Source organism: Phyllobates terribilis, unplaced genomic scaffold (genome assembly GCF_046119375.1).
Source record: "Phyllobates terribilis strain yellow unplaced genomic scaffold, ASM4611937v1 Scaffold_8__6_contigs__length_399053987, whole genome shotgun sequence".
NCBI classification, from domain to species: Eukaryota; Metazoa; Chordata; class Amphibia; order Anura; family Dendrobatidae; genus Phyllobates; species Phyllobates terribilis.
The window spans coordinates 186,157,805-186,181,494 of NW_027362768.1; the positions used below are offsets into that span (position 1 = coordinate 186,157,805).

At 40.7% G+C, this 23,690-nt stretch overlaps 1 protein-coding gene across 2 annotated transcripts; it reads left to right on the plus strand.

Annotated features, from left to right (window-relative positions):
* Window positions 1–130: 130 nt before the first annotated feature.
* LHX8 (LIM homeobox 8) lies at window positions 131–20,467 on the plus strand. 2 transcript variants are annotated; one of them, XM_073643916.1, is made up of 9 exons: window positions 149–453; window positions 3,116–3,193; window positions 7,265–7,432; window positions 12,127–12,248; window positions 13,129–13,349; window positions 13,432–13,535; window positions 13,711–13,806; window positions 17,414–17,597; window positions 19,928–20,467. In XM_073643916.1, exons 1-9 carry the CDS (start codon window positions 379–381, stop codon window positions 20,002–20,004), a joined length of 1,125 nt encoding a protein of 374 aa, XP_073500017.1. In that variant the 5' UTR covers window positions 149–378; the 3' UTR covers window positions 20,005–20,467. The 2 variants fall into 2 exon arrangements, with proteins under 2 accessions (XP_073500018.1, XP_073500017.1); XM_073643917.1 differs by lacking the exon at window positions 3,116–3,193 and having other exon boundaries at window positions 131–453.
* Window positions 20,468–23,690: the final 3,223 nt, after the last annotated feature.

The following is a 23,690-nucleotide window of genomic DNA, read 5'->3' on the forward strand; positions in this document are numbered from 1 at the left end:
TTTTGGGGAACTACAAGTCACAGCATGCAGTAAATACATTGGTTACTTAAGATAAATGCTTTGTTCACATTCCCTTTGTTTTTAATTTTAATTTTTTTTTTCAGCTCTGGTGACATTGGCCCTGTCCTGGTGAAGACCCCCAGCAGGAGGAGGGGGCTCAGTGTGTGGAGGTGCGGCCATGCAGCTGGTGAAACCTCATGTTGTGCTCTCTGGTACCACCCACTTGCAAACAAAAACTTTTCATCTGGGAGGGCAGAGGCAGTGGAAGCGGCTGTCAGGCAGTGAGGTGCTGGGGGGTGAGTGAGGGGCCCTGGACCCTACCTCTGGAGCTGTGGACCTTGTGGAGTTGGGATGTAAGAGCCTGGCCCTGGCAGTGCCATGTATTGGAAGAGCGAGCAGATGTTCCTATGTAAATTGGAAGATCAGGATATCCCTGCGGTGCCAGCTGACAAGGTGAGGGCAGTGCAGCCGAGCTGGCTCCTGGCATGGGCAGAATCCTGTGTACCACCATAGCTGTAGACCTCCACTGTTAGATCCGAAATATATACTGATACATCAGCCATGTATATATACTGGTGCACTGCAGATCTGTGCGAAATGCTTCATTCGTTTGGAGAATTTGTGCAGATTCCTGTATGTTCAGATCTGCACAGAACTCTAAAATGCAGAATCTTATTAGTTTTAGTATGTATGCATAGAGGTATACAGGTAAAAACGCAATATACAGTAGTCTGATTAAATAAATATATACTATTCTAGACTTACGATATAAATTGTACAAAACTGAGAAGGGAATCTGCACGAATTCTAAATTCTGTAATTTCAGATCTGCTATGTATGTACAGCTACAAAGATTTATATTAATAGTAATATTACTACTAAATATTAATATACATTATGTAGCTGTATTCTAATATTACTACTAAATATTAATACACATCTATGTAGCTGTATTCTAGTATTACTACTAAATAATATACATCTATGTAGCTGTAGTCTAATATTGCTACTAAATATTAATACACATCTATGTAGCTGTATTACTACTAAATAATATACATCTATGTAGCTGTAGTCTAATATTGCTACTAAATATTAATATACATCTATGTAGCTGTACGTACATAGCAGATCTGAAATTATAGAATTTAGAATTCGTGCAGATTCTGTTCTCAGAATTTTGCACAATTTATATCGCAAGTCTAGAATAGTGTGTGTATTCAGACTACTGTATTTTGCGTTTTCCCTGTATACCTCTGTGCATAACTCACATACTAAAACTAATGAGATAGTATGCAGATGTGTGTGCATGGAGAATAAAATGCATGGTCGTCTACATCAGCTAAAAGATTTTTTTGAATTGGTATATATTTACCCATTTTCCACCGAACTCTTTTTCATGTCAGTTTATCATTTCATGCCTGTTTCGATATGTAGGTAATATATACACACATGCATAATTGTGCGTATGTATAAAATAAAAAATGGTGTATATATATATATATATATATATATATATATATATATATATATATATATATATATATATATATATATATATATATATATATATATATATATATATATATATATATATATATATATATAATTATGGTGCATGTATTAGGGTTATATATTCGATAAATGGCTCATGTGTTCCTTTCTCATTAAATGACAGCTAGAGGTTTTCTATCACTTTTCTCAAAACCTTAAACCTTCCCTTTAAAATGTGTTTACAGTAAGAGATATATAGCTATATCTATCCATATCTGATTTGTTCATGAATTTAATTCTAAAGTCGTTTCCCATAAATATCGGCTGCAGATCTGACTACCAAAAGATAAAAAAGGGCAGAATGCAATAAAGCCGCAATATAATATTTGGCCAAAGTCTGCAGCGCGGTAATTCTAACACTCTATCACATCGCTGTTTTTATTTTATTTTGGCTTTTTTTCTTTTTTATCCTTAGTTCTGCAGCAGATATTTATGGGGAACTCTTCTTTATAGCTAATATTCCTGTATATAATGGTTCCCCATCATTCCCTGCTGCCTGCAGTGCGATCTCCTCTATAGGTGACCGCTGCCTCCTGTTCTATCTCCTTACTTTCCGGTGCGTTTTCCCGGTGCGTTTAACCAGTGTCTTCTGTCCCGAGTGTTTACATCACCTGTGATTCGGATAATCCCTATTTCCTCAGTATAAACCCGCGGATTTACAGTTGTGGTGTCATGTAGTGTCTCACCCCCTTTCATTATGATTGGATAAACTGCAATAATTCAACAAAACGCATGTGTGCCGATCTGCTTGTGTACAGGAGGTGATTGGATGGTGCAGTGTTGTGTGCAAATGTAGCAGAGCGGATTGCGCGGAGCTGAATTCACACGGTTTTGTATGTGCGTTTTGGATGCGGATTCCTTATTTTGCACTGATCGTGTTTGCATGCATATTAATCAGTAATCGGGTAATGTCCGTATTCAGCCTTGTGTCCGGTAATGTGACGCCTCTGCATTAGTTGTGCGGTGTCGCTGATGATCGGTTCTCACTTACTTAGGCCTCATTCACACATTAGTATTTGTATGCCAAAAGACAGAACAGGTGTCAACCTTTCAATTAGTTTTTATCTGATTGCTCCACTCCAGGCTTTGGCATAGAAACACTGATGCAAAATAAAATAGTGTGAATGAGGCCTTATTTTCATTTTTGTTGGTCGCTATTTTTGCGCCCCCATAACACACTGAATGGGCGATCTCCAGGTGGAGGGCGCGGCGCAATCAGCGGCAGGTGGACCGGTGCACTTTATCGCCGGGGGGAGGGGAGGCTGTGATTCCGGTTAATTTGCAGCATTTTCATTCAAATCGTCCCCCCGGAGTCTCCGCACCCGCGACAATTCCCTCCTGGATTATAAATCCTCTTCAGGGGTCGCCCCGCAGCGGAGCGGTGCACAGAGCGGCTGCGCCGGGCGCGGAGGTGAGGGCGCAGCGCGCAGGGGGTTAAAAGGCGCAAACAGCCGCGCGCGGAGCGCAGAACACGCACGTGAGGGAGGGCGGCGGCGGCGGCGGCGGGTGTGGGGGGCGCTGCAGCCCGGAATCTCACTCTCTTATTGCTGTTTTCTCACAGTTCACCTCCCTCATGTCCGAGGAGTGCGGGGGAGCAGCGCTGAGCACGGGCCGGAGCCGCAAGAGCGAGGGCAGCCTGGTGAGTGCGACACGTGCGTATATACAGTATATACTACAGGGGGCGACACACGGATGTGGGGGGTACACGTGCGTGTATATACTACAGGGGGCGACACATGGATGCAGGGGGTACACGTGGGTATATACTGCAGGGAGGGGTACACGTGCGTGTATACAGTATATACTACAGGGGGCGACACACGGATGCGGGGGGTACACGTGCATGTATATACTACAGGGGCCGACACACGGATGTGGGGGGTACACGTGCCTGTATATACTACAGGGGGCGACACATGGATGCAGGGGGTACACGTGCGTATATACTGCAGGGAGGGGTACACGTGCGTGTATACAGTATATACTACAGGGGGCGACACACGGATGCGGGGGGTACACGTGCATGTATATACTACAGGGGCCGACACACGGATGTGGGGGGTACTGTGTGATATACAGACAGTGGGGGTACACGTGCGTGTATATACTACAGGGGGCGACACATGGAAGTGGGGGTACACGTGCGTGTATATACTACAGGGGGTGACACATGGATGTGGGGGTACACGTGCGTGTATATACTACAGGGGGCGACACATGGATGTGGGGGTACACGTGCGTGTATATACTACAGGGGGCGACACATGGATGTGGGGGTACACGTGCGTGTATATACTACAGGGGGCGACACATGGATGTGGGGGTACACGTGCGTGTATATAGTATATACTACAGGGGGCGACACATGGATGTGGGAGTACACGTGCGTGTATACAGTATATACTACAGGGGCCGACACATGGATGCAGGGGGTACTGTGTGATATACAGACAGTGGGGGTACACATGCGTGTATATAGTATATACTACAGGGGGCGACACATGGATGCGGGGGTACTGTGTGATATACTGACAGTGGGGGTACACATGCGTGTATATACTACAGGGGCCGACACATGGATGTGGGGGTACACCTGCGTGTATGCAGTATATACTTTGGAGGAGATATCTGGAGACACAGCGACTTGTGCAAACTAATAATTGTGTCTGTGTGAGATGCCTGCATTGTACACCGCCTCTACCATATATACAATATCACATATTAAGGCCACGTTCACATGTCCAGTATTTGGTCAGTATTTTACATCAGTATTTGTAAGCCAAAATCAGAAGTGGGTGAATAATACAGAAGCAGTGACGTGTTTCTATTATACATTTCTTCTGATTGTTCCTCTCCTGGTTTTGGTTTACAGATACTGATGTAAAATACTGAATGTGTGAACGTGGCCTAAGGCTTACAGCTGTGATGGTATGATGCGTGTATAATGTACTTGTCCAGGTGAATAGTTCTGTACACGCTTGTTTTACCTATTGTGATGAATTATATATTCATAAATTATTTTCATCATTCATCACAATTGGTATAACAAGTGTGTATATAATTATGTATAATATAGCACATATATGTACATCACAGCTGTTAATGTGATATGGATGCATGTGCATAATATAGACTTGATAGGAATATTGTAACAATTATGAACAGTTACATTGTGTGATAAATAATCCAGAGCAACAAAAAACAAGATGACAATGTAGTTTTTAAAAAAAACAAACAACCAAACCTTGAGCTGCATACAAACCTATTTTCTGGTGTACTAAAAAATATAGAATATGTATGTATGTATATCCCTTATGTAGGGCCATCATATTTCACATTGCTGTACAGACTTTATCATCACTGCCTCCATTGGGGTTCACAATCTACTGTACATTCCCTATCAGAATGTCTGTGGAGTATATGGTCCCTTTGCAGTCCAATCATGTACCTGTGACAGACAGAAACTCCTTGTGGTTTTGGAGGTGGTAGTGGCCCCCTAAGCTCTTGGGGCCCCTGTGCGGCTGCAAAGGTTGTACCAATGATTTATGCGCCTTGATTTGGATACCAAAGGCTGCTGCACCTGCGTGTGCTGTCTAAGACCATAGGAAGATATGAAGAGCAGTGACAATATATATTATTTATAATCTCTGCTGTGTGTGTGGATAGAAGTACAGTAGTAATAGATGCAGTGCAACTTCTTAAACCATTAGCCAAAATTGCATTAGAAAGTGGTCTTCTGGGGGTGTCGGAGGGACTGGGGACTTCTCAGAGCAGGCCTATGTGTAATGTATGATGGGGATCTGGTTGGATGATGAGATCTCAGAGGTGTCGCTGTTTGTTTATAATTAATGGTGTGACTGTTAATGGGTTTACTGATTGTTACTTGTGTCTAAGGTGAAAACGGACCTTAGTTATTAATCTGTATGTGGATCCTCAATATTTGGGAGATGTATGTATATAAATTTCAACCCAGTCAAGGGTACAAAAAATATTTTTTTTTTATAAAATATTATATATATTTTATAAAAAATATGTTTTGTACCCTTGACTGGCTATACTAAGCTGTAGTTAATACTGTACATTACATGGTTGTATCGCTGCCTTTACAAGTTTTGGCACATGATCTGATTAATGCATCTTGCAATAAGTCGCCTGTAAGTAATCCAGATTCATAAAAATCCAGTGTGCAAAGCAAGGTCAGCCTGAAGAGATATTCTAGTATTGCATAGCAGTGGCGTATGGCTTCCAATGTAGTGAAAAGCCTGGAAATCCGCTCATAGCAACGAGGATATTCTCCCCCGATCCTGGGGACTTGGCTGCTAGTAAAGGGCCTTCTACAAGGCGCAATAGTCGATCCTTAGATTACAGGTAATGATTGTCAGCAATCACATCGGCTGTCGGCACATTTCCTCATATAAACCACAACTGTCCGTCACTTCTGATGGAGACTAAAATAGGGGTGCAAACAAATTGTATAAAAAATCGTTTTCAGGGAAAATCTCTCAATTTTTAGTGTGATGCAAGTAAACTAGTACTGACTTCTAATATCCAAGGATGAGCCGCCTGTTATCTACAATTTTTCCTCCTGTTGGGCCAAGTTCCAGCAATGAGTATTTTGCTGCAATTTTGACGCTGTGTATTAGTTTCAGAAAATTGGATGGGATTTATTGAGATCTCGTGCCCGTTGTTGTTAATAATAGCTGCGTAAACTGACCAACAATTGCGTTTTTTAAATCCGTTACATATCCATTTCTTTTGCATTAAACATGAGTTTTATTTTTTGATTTTTCACCATAGACTTGAATAAAACTAGTAGCATCCTAGATGCATATGCTTTTTTTAAAGCGTTTCCACAGCATAAATACAATAAAATGTATGTTCTGCACATGACTGTATCAATAGTTTAATCAAAGGGAACGGGAAGTATAAAAAGCAGAACAGTTTTATTTGGAACAAACCGAAGGGAGGCAAAAGTATATAAAAAAAAAAAAAAAAAAAAATATGCATAGAAAAAAGTAACTTTAAATAAGGCCATGTTCACATGCAGAATTGTTTTCAGCTTTTTTTATGGAAATAAGCTGTTTTATAATCTCGTGCACATGCTTATTTTTTTTCCTGTGAGTTTGAGAACTGCAGCGTTTTTGATCTCTGCAGTATGTCAGTTCTTTCAGCATTTTTTGCTGCACTTTTTAACCATAAAAAGCAATGACTTAAAAAAAAAAAAATAAAAAAATAATGAACTGGTTTTGCTGCGATTTTGCAGTGTTTTTTTTGGTGAAAACGTACTTTATTAAACGTACTGTTGACAAATCACAAGTTAAGTGCAGTTAAACACTGCAAAAAATGCAGCAAAATCAGTGGTTTGAACGCAACATTTCTACTGCCAAGAGGTTTGGACTACAGAAAAAAAAACCCACTTAAACGCTGCATGTGAACATGCTGCAAAAAATGTGCAGCACCGAATGCTCATTATGGGAACTTGGCTTTAAAGGACTGTCAAGATCTGTGAATCACTGCACATTCTATTTTTATTTTTTTGACCCAAATATTCATACATTTCTTCTCATAGCCTACTCCCTGAGGAATGATCACATACAAGGCTGCTGCAGACTCTCAGTGCAATGTATACTTGTGTATACCGCAGTACATAATGACAGAATGCATCTTTAGTCCATTTCATGGCTGACTTTTCCCACTCGTCTCCTCTCAGCTGCAGGGAAGCCCCGGGGTGGCGCTGGATGAGGATTCTTGTTCGTCGGCTCCTCTGTCTCCGGTGTCTTCGTTGTCTCCTCATTCCATGCCTTCTTCAGGTCTCACTCAAGGGAAAAGTCTCTGTACCAGCTGCGGGATGGAAATTGTAGATAAATACCTGCTCAAGGTAAGAACCCAGACAGGAGATATAAGATTAGAGGACATGATGTGCAGCACAACAATTGCAGCCCTTCTGTCATTGCTAAACCGTCCTGATGAAGGGCCCTCTGTGCTCCCACAGCTTGCAGATATCATTTTTGGGTTGGCTAATAATTTATAGTTTTCTACAATACTCTTGTTGAATGGGCCCTGAAGCCACTTTAAAAGTCTAATTTTCTAGTATATATGTGAAATATATATTGATTTTCCCCACTGGGCAATGTTCCACAACTTGTGACTCTCCATCTGTTGCACAATTTCTGCTCCAAGCACCGCAGGGCATTAACTTTGAGTTGTGATTACTTGAATAATGGTGACAAGAATAGTGTTTTCGTCTTGCATTGCGTATATTATCTCATTGTCATAGAAGATAAAAACTTGTGTTTTATTAAGAGGGAAGATGAGTTGATCAATGGCGTTGGCACGGCTGGCATCCCCCGGGGCGCAGGCGGCAGACTTGGTAATAATTACCATATAGGATCTGGTTCCAAATGTAAAGGGGCCCAAAGCCTGTAGAGGGAGCTGTGTCCGTGTTTCTGGAGCTTCTCAGGACCGAACATGTGAGATACATATTGATTCTGAGGTGATAGAAAACTTCCCATAATCATTAAAGGGGTCTTCAGCTCCAATCTCTAACTTTACAAACTCATCCTGCGTGGCTAAAATTAAAATAAAAAAATTGGCATATGCTTTCTGATTCCCGCAGACAGTCTCAACTCCTCTTCCTCGCTTCTGGTCAGCATGTGACCGCTTCAGCCAATCAGTGGCTGCAATGATTAGCTGCAGTGGTGAAGCACTGACCTCACTGAAAGAAGAGAATGACAGAATTGGGAAGTTGTGGAGGATCAGCTTTTTTTTTTTTTTTTTTTATATATTACTACACTGAAGTTAAAGTTTTGGAATACCCCTTTAATCTTTGCTAGAGATCTCTGGTATTGGCACCTTTTGAGACTCGGGATCTGCCTGTTCTGTTCTATTTTGACATATTCAACAGAACTTTTGTTGTCTTCTCTACAGCCTGAAAGAGCTGCCCCGTAGATAGCGCACGGTATTGTATTTGGGATTGTTACCGCCCTCCTACAATAATGGGGGGGGGGGGGGGGGTCAATGCAGCAAGAAAGCAAAGTTGTGAAAATGAATAATGGCACAACATAGATCCCCTTTACTACCTAGAGGAGAGTGAATCTCCAGTAAAGGGTCATTACTCAAATATAGAATACCCAGTGACTAGCAATAGATGGGTGGTAATTTGCTATTATTTTATCACATTGATTTGTGAAGTGTTACAATATTCCCACAACTGTGTGAAATCTGCAGGTTAGAGGATACAGAGCCCAAAAAGCGAGCAGCTCGTACCCCCTACCAGAAATCTGTGCTGTTCCTTATACACAGAACTGACTCTGATCCAAGCAAAGTGGATGTGGTTTCATGAAAACTAATAAAACGAATACCCACTGTGCCTTTAAAGATGCTGCGATACTGAGAATCTTTTGTAGTTTTATCTTTTTCATACTGTAGCAGCAGAAGGAATAAGATTTCTAAAAATCGCATTAACATGTTCTGTTTAACTGCATTTATTGACGTGTGTGTGTGTATTTATTTTTTAAAGATATATGTTACTACTTTCAGAGATGTATAACTCCATCCTCTCCTTCCAGCCCTTCCCCTTGATATCATTGAGACAGAGTAGCAAAAAAAGCATTAATAAGGCACAGGGGAAAAAAACATAAATACACGTGTTAATGCAGAATTGCTGCTGCATTTTTCTGGCAATCCCCCCCCCCCCCCCCTCCAAAAAATGCTGTGTCCATAATTTAACAAGCATTTTTAAGTTCAAAATTGCAGAAATTCTAAGGAAGGGGGGGAAACGCTTATACAATAATATATAAAATGTATACAGGGTGTCCCTAAAGTCTGGACACACAGGAATTCTCATTAGCTATAATTTTAATTAACTATAAAAGAATGTTGTAACGCGCATCAACCTTTGCGTCGCAAATTATGCAAATCATATTGAAGTAATTTTAGATTCCAATTGCATAAAATGTTAATAAATTTAATTTCTTGAAAGTATGTATTTTTTTTAATGTGTCCTGTGTTAGGAATGCATAAAAAAATGAGCAATAAACAGGGCAGGGAGGATGTATATTTTTGGTGCAAACATGCGGAAAAAAAGGCAGCGCTCCTGCTATATGGCCTTAGTATTTTGGTGCAGCTTCCTCCTTACAACGCCAAAACCAGGAGTGGGTGATAAATACAGAATTGGTGACTTGTTTCTATTCTACCTTTTCTCTGATTGTTCCTCTCCTGGTTTTGGCTCCCACTCCTGAGAAAAAATACTGACCGAATACTGATAGTGGGGCTGTGGCCTTATACTCATTCACATGTTAGGAGATTTGGCTCGTTTCTAGTGCATGTGAAATGCAAATCATTCAGGCATCCAGGATATGATTTGCAGGAGGAAAGGTTTTTGAGCTGCATGTAACACTAATAGGGAGTTTCTGGTTTAAGGGGGGTGGCTAATTTGGAACCTCTTAACATTTGTAGAGGGCTCTCATTCTGGGGGATCGGGCATACCCCATGCATTTAAACATACAGTCAAAGTATTTCAATGGGACCTGTGTTACACCTAATTTCTCCTGTGGTGGCACACTTTTTTTTTTTTTTTTTTTCACGGTCTAGTTTCCAGGTTCCCCCACCAATCACAGCTTTTTTTTTTTTTTTTTTTTCTTTTATGTAGGCAAATTTATTTATTTTTTTTAAATGAAAATATTGTGCAAAGTGAAAACTCCCTTTTAAGAACTTACCCCCGATTTATGTGCACCGTTCCTAATCATCAAATCCAGCGATAATTAAATTGAACATAATTCCAAATCTGTTCCTTCTGGCATCTAAACAGCGGCATACATTCCAGCATGTATAAATAAACACTGCCTGTACAGGGGGCTCCATGCAGGGAATGGAGGGCTGCATCGTACAACATACATTCTGTGGGCATACTGGGGGAAGGGGACCATGCATGTACTCTGGGTATACAGATACAGCAGAACTGGATTTGTCACTTTGCACTGGTGTTGGTTTTTCTCTGATCATTCCAAGAACACAGTAAACCCACAGATTGGGCATGGTACTGTGCAATGTTACCAGTTGGCACCGCTCCTGATGATGATGCAAATTCATCTCTGCCGCATGTTGATCTGTGAACAGCTGCTCCGCTCTGCAGATTGACCCTGTGCAGCACAGAACACAGGTTGGCAGAGGTGTTGGGTGACTTGTGGCCACTGGGTGTTAATAGCTTTGGAAAGTTGGTTTGTTTGTTTTTTGTTTTTTTCCCAAAATGTGAAGGATATTTGGATGTGCAAAGAGAACGTAGCAATGTCGGAGTTACAAAATTGCCCCATGAACATGTGATGCTTGTTCGGGGTTAGATGTCTCAGTATTTCTATAGACGATGCTTCTAGATTTGCAGACTAATTATTGTCGTGTCATAGTATAGACTCGTGGTCTTGAATTTTACTCGTTTTCCATGTTATGCCACTTAAGTGTGTTTTTTTTTTTTTTTTTTTTTTTTTATTCGCCTTCCTAATCCCGTTTTGTGGTTTATTGGATTATCTGTTATATGATCTGTTATTAGCATTATTATAAATGCACGGTTACTGATGGGTTTTCTAAGACCTGAGAAGCCGATGTGTAGAGATCTGGCGCCTAATTGAGGTTTCCTGCTATTAGTCATTTTGGTGACAGTTAAGTTAACCCTTTACAAATGCTAGCCAGAATAAGGCGAGTAATGCTACACGCCAGCTGAGGTCACATTGTGACATTGCCTCTAATGACTTCCTATGGTGTCACATTGTGACCTGCGACCTGGCGCGACTGCAGCGGCTTCGCAAATGTTTACAAATGTGTTCACTTTTCTGCCACAAGTCGCACACAACGCTCTTCTCGTGGACCTCAGTGCAAGTTGTATGCTGCAGACCTGTTTATTGTTTTTCTTATATTTTAACGGCAGAATTGCATTTCTAAAATGGTTGTATGAAAGCAAGGTGCAGACGGGTTACATAAAAGGCTTTGGTCATGAGACTTGTCTGGGAGTTGTACTCGTGTGACCTGTCACAATCTAGTCGTAAATGAAGGGCTAGAATTGTTATATTTGATTTATAAGAAGGTGTGAAGGTAGAATAATACCTGGGGCATCTCACTGCAGGTATTACACCTCACACATCAATGGCTATTACCATTTCCAGTCTTGATGGATGGTGGTCTTCTATTTGTCCCCCAATGTGGTGCACTCTCATACAGTGCACAAATAACATATACCTATATGGTGCATAAATAACTATGCCACATTTTGGAAAAGTTGCATTATCATGCCATAGTCTGAATAACAAACCATGTGGTGCCAGAATAACATGCCAGTGCTGCTGTAATGTAAATGCTGCCATACCGTGCTCATAGTGACCACATAATATCTACATACACAACATCTGATGGCCTGACACCTAACTGTAAAGCAAAGGTTATTTCTGGCTCCACCTTCCATACGGGAACCGTTCTGTGTATTCCGTTATATATCGCTCAGTAATAAAGTGCAGCTTGTCTGATGTCCTATTACAATAACTTTTCCGAAGTCCTGGATAACGAAGGACTCCCTTTTTCCTGCAGGTAAACGATCTGTGCTGGCACGTCCGGTGTCTGTCCTGTAGCGTGTGCCGGACATCCCTGGGGAGGCACACCAGCTGCTACATCAAAGATAAAGACATATTCTGCAAGCTTGATTATTTTAGGTACTATTCATGTATGTATTCATCACGACCGTGTGACTGTCTTACTCCATATTTGCCCACTGTATTCATCTTTTTTTAGTGATTGCTGCATGTTCAGGTTGATCACACGCTGGAGAGATCAAAATTGGTGCAAAGGAAAAGTGGAGCGATGCCCGTTCACGGTGGATAACGTCCCTACTCTTCCTATGAATCAGTTTTGTCTGTTTGCATGATTTTGCTCATTGCAGTATATCTGGTTTCCCATCTTGCACTTGCAGATGCTTTTCTTGTGTATACCATATTGCTGCAAATAAGTGATGTAGTTGAGTTAATATTGCAGCTGATGAGATCTGGGGGCTAATTTTGTGTTCAAAGCACCCAATCAAGTTGGGCTGATTGCAGGATATGGTTTTACTCTGCAGCAAGTGTTCATTTCTCTGCAGTGCCTCCGCAGGAGAAGGGATGCATTACAATGTTTGGTCCTCCTGATCATTGCTGCATGTTTTTGCCATGCTCTGTTTTAGCTAATAGACATTTAAGCAAAAAGACTCCTCTTCTGATTAGTAGGGACAACACTCATATGATGTTGTACTGGTCATATTAATCAGAGGGTTACCGGAGGACAGGTAGGAGGTGGGCAAGTTTATGATCCAACGGCCATGGACCACCAATGTGGCCACACGACCTGGGTCATGGTGGGTCATTGTTTTTGCACAATTCTGCACCTGAATGCTTCACCTCACACCTTCTCTGTCCTCACAACTCTCCAATAGGATATTGGAAGATGGTTTAGGGGGAATAAAGTTCTATCAAATACTGATGGATATAATGCATGTTTTTGTGCCATGTTTTTGTTTTGCTTGTCCTGCGACTGGTTAATGACCCATTTTCCATTGTTCAGGCGATATGGAACGCGGTGTTCACGTTGTGGCAGACACATACACTCCACAGACTGGGTGAGACGAGCGAAGGGCAATGTCTACCACCTGGCGTGCTTTGCCTGCTACTCCTGCAAGAGACAGCTTTCCACGGGGGAAGAGTTTGCCCTGGTGGAGGAGAAGGTTCTCTGCCGTGTGCATTACGACTGTATGCTGGACAACCTAAAGAGAGCGGTGGAAAACGGTGCGTGTCTCCATCACTCTGAGCTGCAGGGCTGGGATCTTATGTAATGCAACAAAAATGTAATTTTTTTTTTTTTTTTCAGGGAATCGGGTTAGTGTGGAAGGGGCTTTGTTGACAGAGCAGGATATTAATCAACCGAAACCAGCGAAGAGGGCTCGGACCAGCTTCACTGCAGACCAGCTCCAAGTAAGTTTCTTGTGGGGCTCTATGTACGCATCTAACCAAAAGTAAAGAGTGAATGATGTCATTAAAATGGAGGAAAAGCCAATAGGCCCAGAAGTGTTGTCAGAGTAACTAATACATATGTACTCTTACAATTCGTAAAATAAATACATTTATCGCTCAATATTTATTTTTTTAGGTTATGCAAGCGCAATTTGCTCAAGACAACAACCCTGACGCACAAACGCTACAGAAGTTGTCAGAAAGGACAGGTCTTAGCAGACGTGTAATACAGGTAATGTGCCCTTGTATTAAATGGTTAAAGTTGGGCGCTTTTTTTTTCATTTTCTTGCGCTTATGTTTAGTGCAGAATCTTACACTGCAGAGCTGCACTCAGTACTCTGCATCACTGTGTACATACATTATATTACTGATCCTGAGTTACATCCTGTATTATACTCCAGAGCTGCACTCACTATTCTGCTGGTGCAGTCACTGTGTACATACATTACTGATCCTGAGTTACATCCTATATTATACCCCAGAGCTGCACTCACTATTCTGCTGGTGCAGTCACTGTGTACATACATTACATTACTGATCCGGAGTTGCATCCTGTATTATACTCCAGAGCTGCGCTCACTATTCTGCTGGTGCAGTCACTGTGTACATACATTACTGATCCTGAGTTACATCCTATATTATACCCCAGAGCTGCACTCACTATTCTGCTGGTGCACTCACTGTGTACATACATTACATTACTGATCCTGAGTTGCATCCTGTATTATACTCCAGAGCTGCGCTCACTATTCTGCTGGTGCACTCACTGTGTACATACATTACATTACTGATCCTGAGTTGCATCCTGTATTATACTCCAGAGCTGCGCTCACTATTCTGCTGGTGCAGTCACTGTGTACATACATTACTGATCCTGAGTTACATCCTATATTATACCCCAGAGCTGCACTCACTATTCTGCTGGTGCAGTCACTGTGTACATACATTACATTACTGATCCGGAGTTGCATCCTGTATTATACTCCAGAGCTGCGCTCACTATTCTGCTGGTGCAGTCACTGTGTACATACATTACATTACTGATCCTGGGTTACATCCTATATTATACTCCAGAGCTGCACTCACTATTCTGCTGGTGCAGTCACTGTGTACAGTGGCATGTAGAAGTTTGGGCACCCCTTGTCAAAATTACTGTTGTTGTGAACAGTTAACGCATACCTGGGGCCTCGCAGGCCCACCCTGTTAATTGTTTTCTATTTTCTGCAAGATTTCTTTAGTTAGAATTTTGAAACTATAGGTATTCCTCAGGTATATAGTTGTTTGTCACTTCCAGTTGGTCATTTATTTATTATTTGCACACGGGCCTAAAAGGCCCCAGGTATGTGAAAGTGTCGATTTTTATGGTCATGCGTTCTAGGGTTAAGCAAGTTGAAGATGAAATTCTCGAAAAGGCCTAAAGGTAAAGATGAGACATTTCCTTTGTATTTTAATATATATATATATATATATATATATATATATATATATATATATATATATATATATATATATATATATATATATATATATATATATATATATATATATATATATATATATATATATATATATATATATATATATATATATATATATATATATATATATATATATATATATATATATATATATATATATATGATATATATTTATTTATTATTACTTTTTTTTTTTTTCATCTTTTACATTTTAGAAATTACAAAAGGGAAAATGGGACGATGCAAAAGTTTGGGTACCCTGCACTTAGTACCTAGTAGCGCCCCCTTTTGTATCACAGCTTGTAAACTCTTTTTGTAGCCAGACAAGAGTCTTTCAGTTCTTGTCTGAGGGATTTTCCTCCATTCTTCCTTGGAGAATTCTTCCAGTTCTGTGAGATTCCTGGGGCGTATTGCATCCTCTGCTATTTTGACGTCTAGCCACAGATTTTCCATGATGATCAGATCAGGGGACTGTGAGGGCCATTGTAAAACCTTCAGCCTGTGCCTTTTTGAGGTCTACTGTGGATTTTGATGTGCATTTAGGATCATTATTCAGTTGTAGAATCTTCATCTTCTCATATTCAGCTTTTTTACAGATGGTGTTATGTTTGCATCAAGAATTGCTGAAATTTCATTGAATCCATTCGTCACTCTCCCTGTGAAATGTTCCCCGTGTCTTTGGCTGCAACACAACCCCAAAGCTTGATTGATCCACCTCCATGCTTAATGGTTGGCAAGATGTTCTTTTCCTGAAATTCTGTGCCCTTTTCTCTCCACACATACCTGTGATCATTGTGGCTAAAGACTTCTATTGTAACCTCATTGGTCCACAGGACTTGTTTCCAAAATGCTTCAAGCTTGTTTAGATGTTCTTTCTGATGCTGAGTTTATGATGAGGACGCATGAGAGATTTTCTTCTGATGACTCTTCCATGAAGGCCATATTTGTGCAGGTGTCTGTGAACAGTAGAACAATGTACCACAGCTCCAGGTCGGCTAAATCTTTCTGAAGGTCTTTTGCAGTCAAGCGGGGGTTCTGACTTTGCATCTGTAGTAATCCTACAAGCAGCACGCACTGAAATTTTGCTTGGTCTTCCAGACCTTATCTTAACCTCCCACTGTTCCTGGTAACTACCATTTCTTAATTACATTTCGAACTGAGGAAAGGGCAACTTGAAAACTCTTATCTTCTTATAGCCTTCTCCTGCTTTGTGGGTCTCCACCATTTTCATTTTTGGAGTAAGTAGGCAGCTGCTTACAAGGACCCATGGCTGCAGTTTTTTGGCACAAGGTTGGAGGAGGCTGTTTTTTATAAAGCTGGGAAACTTGCATCACCTGGCCTTTCCTAACGATGATGGTGAACAAGCGATAATCGTAACAGGCTAATTAAGATCTGGAACCTTGGTCAAAGTTATCTGAGCACACAAATCTCCAAGGGTGCCCAAACTTTTCCATCAGCCCATTTTTCCTTTTTGGAATCTTTAAAATTTACAAAATGACAATATACATATTTTTTTTTGCCTGAAATACAAAGGAAATGTGTCATCTTAAACTTTAGGCCTTTTTATGGATCATTTAATCTTCAACTTGCCTAACTGTTCACAATAACAGTAATTTTGACCAGTGGTGTCCAAACTTTTACATGCCACTGTAGATGCATTACTGATCGGAGTTACATCCTGTATTATACCCCAGAGCTGCACTCACTATTCTGCTGGTGCTGTCACTGTACATACACTACATTACTGATCCTGTATTATACTCCAGAGCTGCACTCACTATTCTGCTGGTGCAGTCACTGTGTACATACATTACATTACTGATCCTGAGTTACATCCTGTATTATACCCCAGAGCTGCACTCACTATTCTGCTGGTGCAGTCACTGTGTACATACATTACATTACTGATCCGGAGTTATATCCTGTATTATACTCCAGAGCTGCACTCACTATTCTGCTGGTGCAGTCACTGTGTATATACATTACATTACTGATCCTGAGTTACATCTTGTATTATACTCCAGAGCTGCACTCACTATTCTGCTGGTGCAGTCACTATTTACATATATTACATTACTTATCCTATCTTGGGTGCTTTCCTATTGAGTTTTGTACAGTGTATCAGTATGCTCTCTACAACACCTTCCCAGCAGACTTGCATGTGAATTTCCCATTCATGTAAAATGTTAGTATGTCGTATAATCATCAGCAGACATGTGGATTCTGTGGAATGAGCTATAAGTTAATGCAATGCGTCCTGCTGGTTTCTGTGGCACCTCAGGAAAGTCAGGGTTTACCCAGTAATGTCTCCTCCATAGTTGTGCATCCAGCGCTGTTATACTCTGATGCTCCATCTCGCAGGTCTGGTTCCAGAATTGTAGAGCTCGTCACAAGAAGCACGTCAGTCCGACCCATTCCTCCACTGCACCAGTTACAGCCATTCAGTCCTCAAGGCTTTCTCCACCGATGATGGATGAAATGACCTACTCCGCCTACGTACCTCAAGATGGGCCCATGCTGACCGCCCTGCACAGTTACATGGACGGTGAGTTAATGTCAGAGCATTAAACCTGACAACATCATCATTAGTTGCTGACCGCTCCCTAGATATAGAAATACATGGTGGTGACATTAGAGCAGAATTTCCAGTTGGATGGGATGAGATTTGCATTTTACAGGGTAATTGAAGAAAATTAATAAAATACTAGAATCTAAAGTTTGTATCTGGATCTATGTACGGCTTAGCTGGAACCTGCCGGGGAAATCTGCGTACAGCACTCCTCTATATCCAGAGACCCATTTTGGTCTTTGCTGGGGTTCTCAGTAATCAGACCCCCAGCGATCGGCAAAGTTTTCCCTATACGAAGAGATAATGATGCCCCCTAAAGTCCCTTTCCCTAACATAGTTCAGCTGTTAAGTTGAATCCATAAAAGATCCTCCAAGTTTCGGTGACATTATGGGAGAGATTGATCCTGCTAGAAACTGGTGTAAGTGTCGGGTGACTATTTTTGTGCCTCAGACAGAAAAGTAGTTAGATTTATTAGTCGCTTGCGCCATTGTATTGGTGTAAGGATGATGTCTAGACAACTAGTGCAGCTTCTGCATGGCTCATCTAGCTGCTTTTTTTTATAGTCAAACTATAGGATGGTAATATTAAATCTGACCAAATACGTAGATGGTGGTCATAGTCTTGTACATATTGCACAATAAGTAAGGCATCCAAACAATTCTCCCAAGCAATATGAAAAATGTTTTTTTTTTTGAAGTGGAGAAAATTAAAAAAAGTCGTTTTTTTTAACAAGATTTTCAGATCTGTCCAATTTTTGTATTCAAATTTCATTTTTTTTTTTTTTTTGCAATCTTGGAGTTGACATTTCTATGGTGGGATTCCACATGGAATTTTGCTTCAAAGCAAAGCTGGCTGAGTGATAGAAAGCAGAGGGTGGTTATCAATGGAGTAAGCTCAGGGGGTCTCAGGGTTACTAGCGGGGTGCCTCAAGGGTCTGTCTTGGGCCCTATATTTAATATATTTATTAATGATCTAGTGGAAGGGTTGCATAGTAAAATAGCAATATTTGCAGATGATACTAAACTTTGTAAAGTAGTTAATACAGATGAGGATAGGGCACAGCTACAGGAGGATTTAGATAAATTGGGGAGTTGGGCCAAAAAATGGCAAATGGGGTTCAATGCCGATTAAATGTAAGGTCATGCACATGGGAAAGAAAAACTGCAGTCACCCATACATATTAAATGGGAAACCGTTGGGGAAATCTGACATGGAGAAGGACCTGGGCGTCTTGGTTAATAGCAAATTAAATTGGAGTGCCCAGTGTCAGGCAGCAGCTGCGAAGGTAAATAGTCATGGCATGCATCAAAAGAGGAATAGGGGCATATGATGAGAACATTGTTCTTCCTCTGTATAAAGCGCTGGTAAGGCCGCACTTAGAATATTGTGCACAGTTCTGGGCTCCGGTGCTCAGGAAAGACATATTGGAGCTAGAGAGGGTACAAAGGAGGGCGACTAAGGTAATAAAGGGAATGGAGGGACTAGAATACCCAGAGAGGTTGTCAAAATTAGGCCTATTTACGTTGGAAAAGAGAAGGCTTAGGGGAGACCTCATAAACATGTATAAATACATCAGGGGGCTGTACAGAGATCTCTCCCATGACCTGTTTATACCAAGGATGGTGACAAAGACGAGGGGGCACACTATGCGTCTGGAGGAAAGGAGGTTCCTGCACCAGCATAGAAGGGGATTCTTTACGGTCAGAGCCGTGAGACTCTGGAACTCTCTGGGAGAGGAAGTGGTGATGTCCAACTCACTTAATGAGTTCAAGAGAGGCCTGGACGCCTTTCTTGAGAACAATAAAATTACATCTTATGCTTAGTGATAGTTAATTAATCCAGGGATTTAATCTGACTGCCAGATTGGTGTCGGGAAGTGAATTTTTCCTCAATGATGTAAATTGGCCTATACCGCATGGGTTTTTGTTGCCTTCCCCTGGATCAACGCTGCGGAATAGCTGCAGTGCACAAGAAATAGGCTGAACTGGATGGACGCTTGTCTTTTTTTCGGCCTTATAAACTATGTAACTATGACCCAGTGGAGGTCCCTCAAAGACTTGGAGAGCATTTAACCCCCTTTGACATTGCTTGATCATGCTATAAAGACTTTGTTCTGGAAATCTATGGTGGTCCCAGATCAGAGACATAAACTAGGGAAAATTCCAGGAAATCTGACTTATTTGGGTGTATCCGTGACTTCTTGGATAATCTTGAGTAGATCTGATTCTACTGTAGATTCCTCAGTGGTTTTGTATTTGCTCTAGGTCTGATGTAGAACATAACTCCAATCTCCTTCTCTTCACAGCTCACTCTCCAAATCCGATTGGTCTCCAGTCACTCCTGCCTCACTCCATGGCACAGCTACCTATAAGTCACGCATAAACTTTCACTTCCGTTTCTTTGTAAATGTTTGGGTAAATTCCAGATCATTTATTGTGTATAAAATAGAAGATCATTTAGTTATTTTTATAACTTGTTTCTATGCTGAAGTTCACCAGCGGTGCAGCTCGTGTCCCGGAGAGCCGGAGCCACCACCACAAATGCACGCCAGAGCCATGACCGTGTCGCTGCCCTTCCCCCGTCCTTATGAGTATTATTGCGCCACTAAGTTCTCACCTTGCGCATCTTTGTTTTTTTTTTTTTTTTGTACTGTCTGGAATTAGTCCAAACTTCGTTGTGTTTGTTTATTTATTTGTCATCGAGAGAGCACTTTGCCAAAAAGAAGAAGAAAAAAAAAAGACTGACAAGTGTGCAAACAATGTTTACAATTTTTTTTGTGAAATTGTATTTTTCATTAGTATGTATCTGTAAATTATTACTAAAGTACATATGTATGTTGATTTGCTTTAACAGTTCTAAAGATTTTTTTTCCAATCTGTGAACTGACAAAATTCAGTTGAATTGTTTTTTTTTTTTTTTTTTTTTTCTTCGAGTAAACTGAATAAAGCTTTGATTACATCTCAGTTTATACAGATTGGAGTTACAAAATGTTTTATCCATTTCGTTTATGGGGGAAAACTCCAATTTTCCTTCAGCCACAGTTAGCTGATAGATTTGTTTGCCTGCTGTCATCACCAAGGCGCGCTCGCTACACAGGGATTTGTACAACTCATTTAACACTGTATTTAATCCACATGCAGTGAGCTCCCATTAGTGGCAGCAGGCAGACTTGTATTTATTTATTTTTTTTCCCCTAGGGAAGTCGGTCAACATTTTTTTTGACTTTTTAAGGCTAGGTTCCCATGCTGGGTCTTGCAGTACCAGCGCTGTTCTTGAGATTTTAAGCCCTATTGTGGACACTTTGCATAAGTTATAGAAGATTTCACACTGCAACTCATGATGGTTACCATTGCGTCATCCCTTCTTTAGGAGGCCAGCATCGGAAATTCCACATGGGAACAAGCCCACCATGCTAGATAGGTGCAAGCTAAATCTGTTTTAAACATGCCCTGCGTCAATGGTCATGCAAATTGCAAGTCTTAAAGCCCAATTCATCAAACTTTCTTCTTCAAGCAATTTTTTTTTTTTTTATGTCTTGTTGTGTGTGCTGATTTATGTTAATCTGGGCAATTACACGTGTCCCTTGTAAACTCTAGTGATCTTTTGGATGGATGCTTGGAGTAGAGAGTGCTGGAGCACAAGGCTAACTGAATCTGGTTTCTGGCTTTAACCCTCCCCTGCCTAGCACTGTTATAATTTTTAGATCATGTGCACATGGGTCCTTGCAATAGCGGCAAATACAGCTGCAGATTTTTATATGGAAAGGATTTACTGCAGGTTACACTTCTTTTAGGTGCTTTCTCATGCTTCAGATTTAGTTGCGGAAGTTCTTGCAACTGAAAATCTGTTCCATTCATCTGGAATGGACACTTGCAATAAAATCTGCAGCAAATAAGCCAAGTGTGAAAATACCCTTCGGGGGACGTTGCCATGAAATGTATTTACTACAGACCTAAATACAGCTGTGAATATCATTATGGGGAAGCCACACATGTGAAATTCACACTGAGATCTGAGCATGAATTGACATCCAGCAGATCTCAAATCTGCAGCTCTTGGCAATTTACACGAAAAATACTTTTATTGCATTTTTCAGATTTGGGGAAATTGTACCCTTTAATTTATGCGACCAAATCTGCATCATGGGATATTTACCATGTAACTGAAATTGTTTAGGCTACAGTGGATATAAAAAGTTTACACCCCCTTATAAACTACCCGGTTTTTGTCATGTAAGAAGAATCCCTTCAGAACTTTTTTTCCATAACTTTAATGTCGCCCATAATTTGTACAAATCCATTGAAAAAACAAACAAATCTTTTCAGTTGGGAAGAGAAAAAAAGAACAAAAAACAAACGGTTGCATAAATCTGCACACCCTTAAACTAATAGTTTAAATGCTGTCAAAGTTTACTTAGTCTTGGATCTGAGTCCATCAGCGTGGCACATCTAGAATTGGTGATTTTTGCCCCTTCGTCTTTGCAGTAGCTCCATGTCTATCAGATGGGGGGGGGGGGGGCATCTTCTGTGTACAGCGCCTTCTTCAGGTTAAGAGATTTTCCATTGGATTCAGGTCTAATTTCTTCCTGGGGTGTTCCAAAACTTTCATCTTCTGGTTCAGCCATTATTTTGTTGATTTGGCGGTTGCTTATGATTGTTGCTGTGCTGAAAGGTGAAATTCCTCTTCAGCTCTTTTTCAGAGGCCTAAAGATTTTGATGCAAAATTGACTGATATTTGGAACTGTCATAATTTCCCTCCACCATGGCTTAAAGCCCCAGCTGCTGAAAAATACGGCCCCAAAGCGCACTGCTGCCCCCACCATGCCTCACTATGGTTATGGTGTCATTCTGGTGATGCGCGGTGTACCTTTTGAAATTCTAAACAAAAAGTTAAACCTTTGGTCTCCCTAGACATATAACATGTTTTCTCACATGCTTCTGGCAGACTTGATTTAGGTTTTGTTAAAACATAGCTGGGCTTGGATGTTTGTCTTTACAAGAAAATGCTTCTGTCTTGCCACCCTACCCCACAGGCATGACATATGAAGAACATGGGAGATTGTTGCCACATGCAGGACACAACCAGGACTGGCCAGAAATTCCTGCAGCTCCTTTAATCCTGCTGTTGGCCTCTTGGCAGCTTCCTAGACAAATTTTTTCTTCATCAGTTTTTGGGGGTTGTCCACTTCTATGTCGTGTTACTCTTATGCCAAATTTTAAGCCACCACTTGAAGACTTCTTCACAGTTCTACATGGTAGATTTAATGCCTTGGCAATTTTTTTTTATATGCTCTTCTCCGGACTAAGTTTCCACTGTGCGATCCCTTTGCTGTGTTTTAAAGCTGTTTAAGGACCATGGCTTTTGTTGTAAAATGTAACGTAACTAAGAATGTCAGGGAAAAGTCTCCCATAACAGCGACAATTTTAATGAGGTTAATAGAAATCACTGTATACGATGGTGGGTGTGCACTGAATAACCTTGGTCACTGCACCAGCTGTAGATCAGCTATGTCCTCCTTGTACACTGGAGCCTGAAGTTGCACAATGTTTGAAGTGTTGCCGTACTTATCTCTTGTATAGAGAAAAACCACGTTCTTGCCATGAGTATCTCTACCTCTTTTAAATACATCCAATGGTTTTGATTTGGCAGCAGCTGCCTGGCACTGGTCACTAAAGTTAAGTTTTCTGGCCATAGCCTATTTTCTATATAAATGGTAGATTTCTCTTGGTCAAAGAAGAATTCACAGATATATTTCAAAGCAATTTTTTTTTTTATTATTATTAAATGAGTACATCAGCAGTAAAAACTCACAAAATAATTCATATGTGGAAAAATTGCAGGACTTTCTATTTCAAATTTTTTTTTTTTTACGAATTTCAAATTTTTCTGGAAAAAAAAAACCCTGTGTGCACAATGAACGTGTTTGCAATAACTATATTCTTAGTGGGAATTTACTTGGGACAGACCACTAACATACATTGCTTATCCACTAAATAGGTGACAATAAAAAAAAAAAGTGTGAATCAATTCATGTGACTTGGATCCTCAACCATGACAATCACAGCTCT

Bases quoted from the DNA above. Each gene is read 5' to 3' on its own strand.
- LHX8 (XM_073643916.1), top strand. From the start codon at position 379: ATGTATTGGAAGAGCGAGCAGATGTTCCTATGTAAATTGGAAGATCAG. The intron at 7,433-12,126 runs GTAAGAACCCAG...TTTTTCCTGCAG, and splicing joins TAGATAAATACCTGCTCAAG to GTAAACGATCTGTGCTGGCA. The intron at 13,807-17,413 runs GTAATGTGCCCT...TCCATCTCGCAG, and splicing joins TTAGCAGACGTGTAATACAG to GTCTGGTTCCAGAATTGTAG.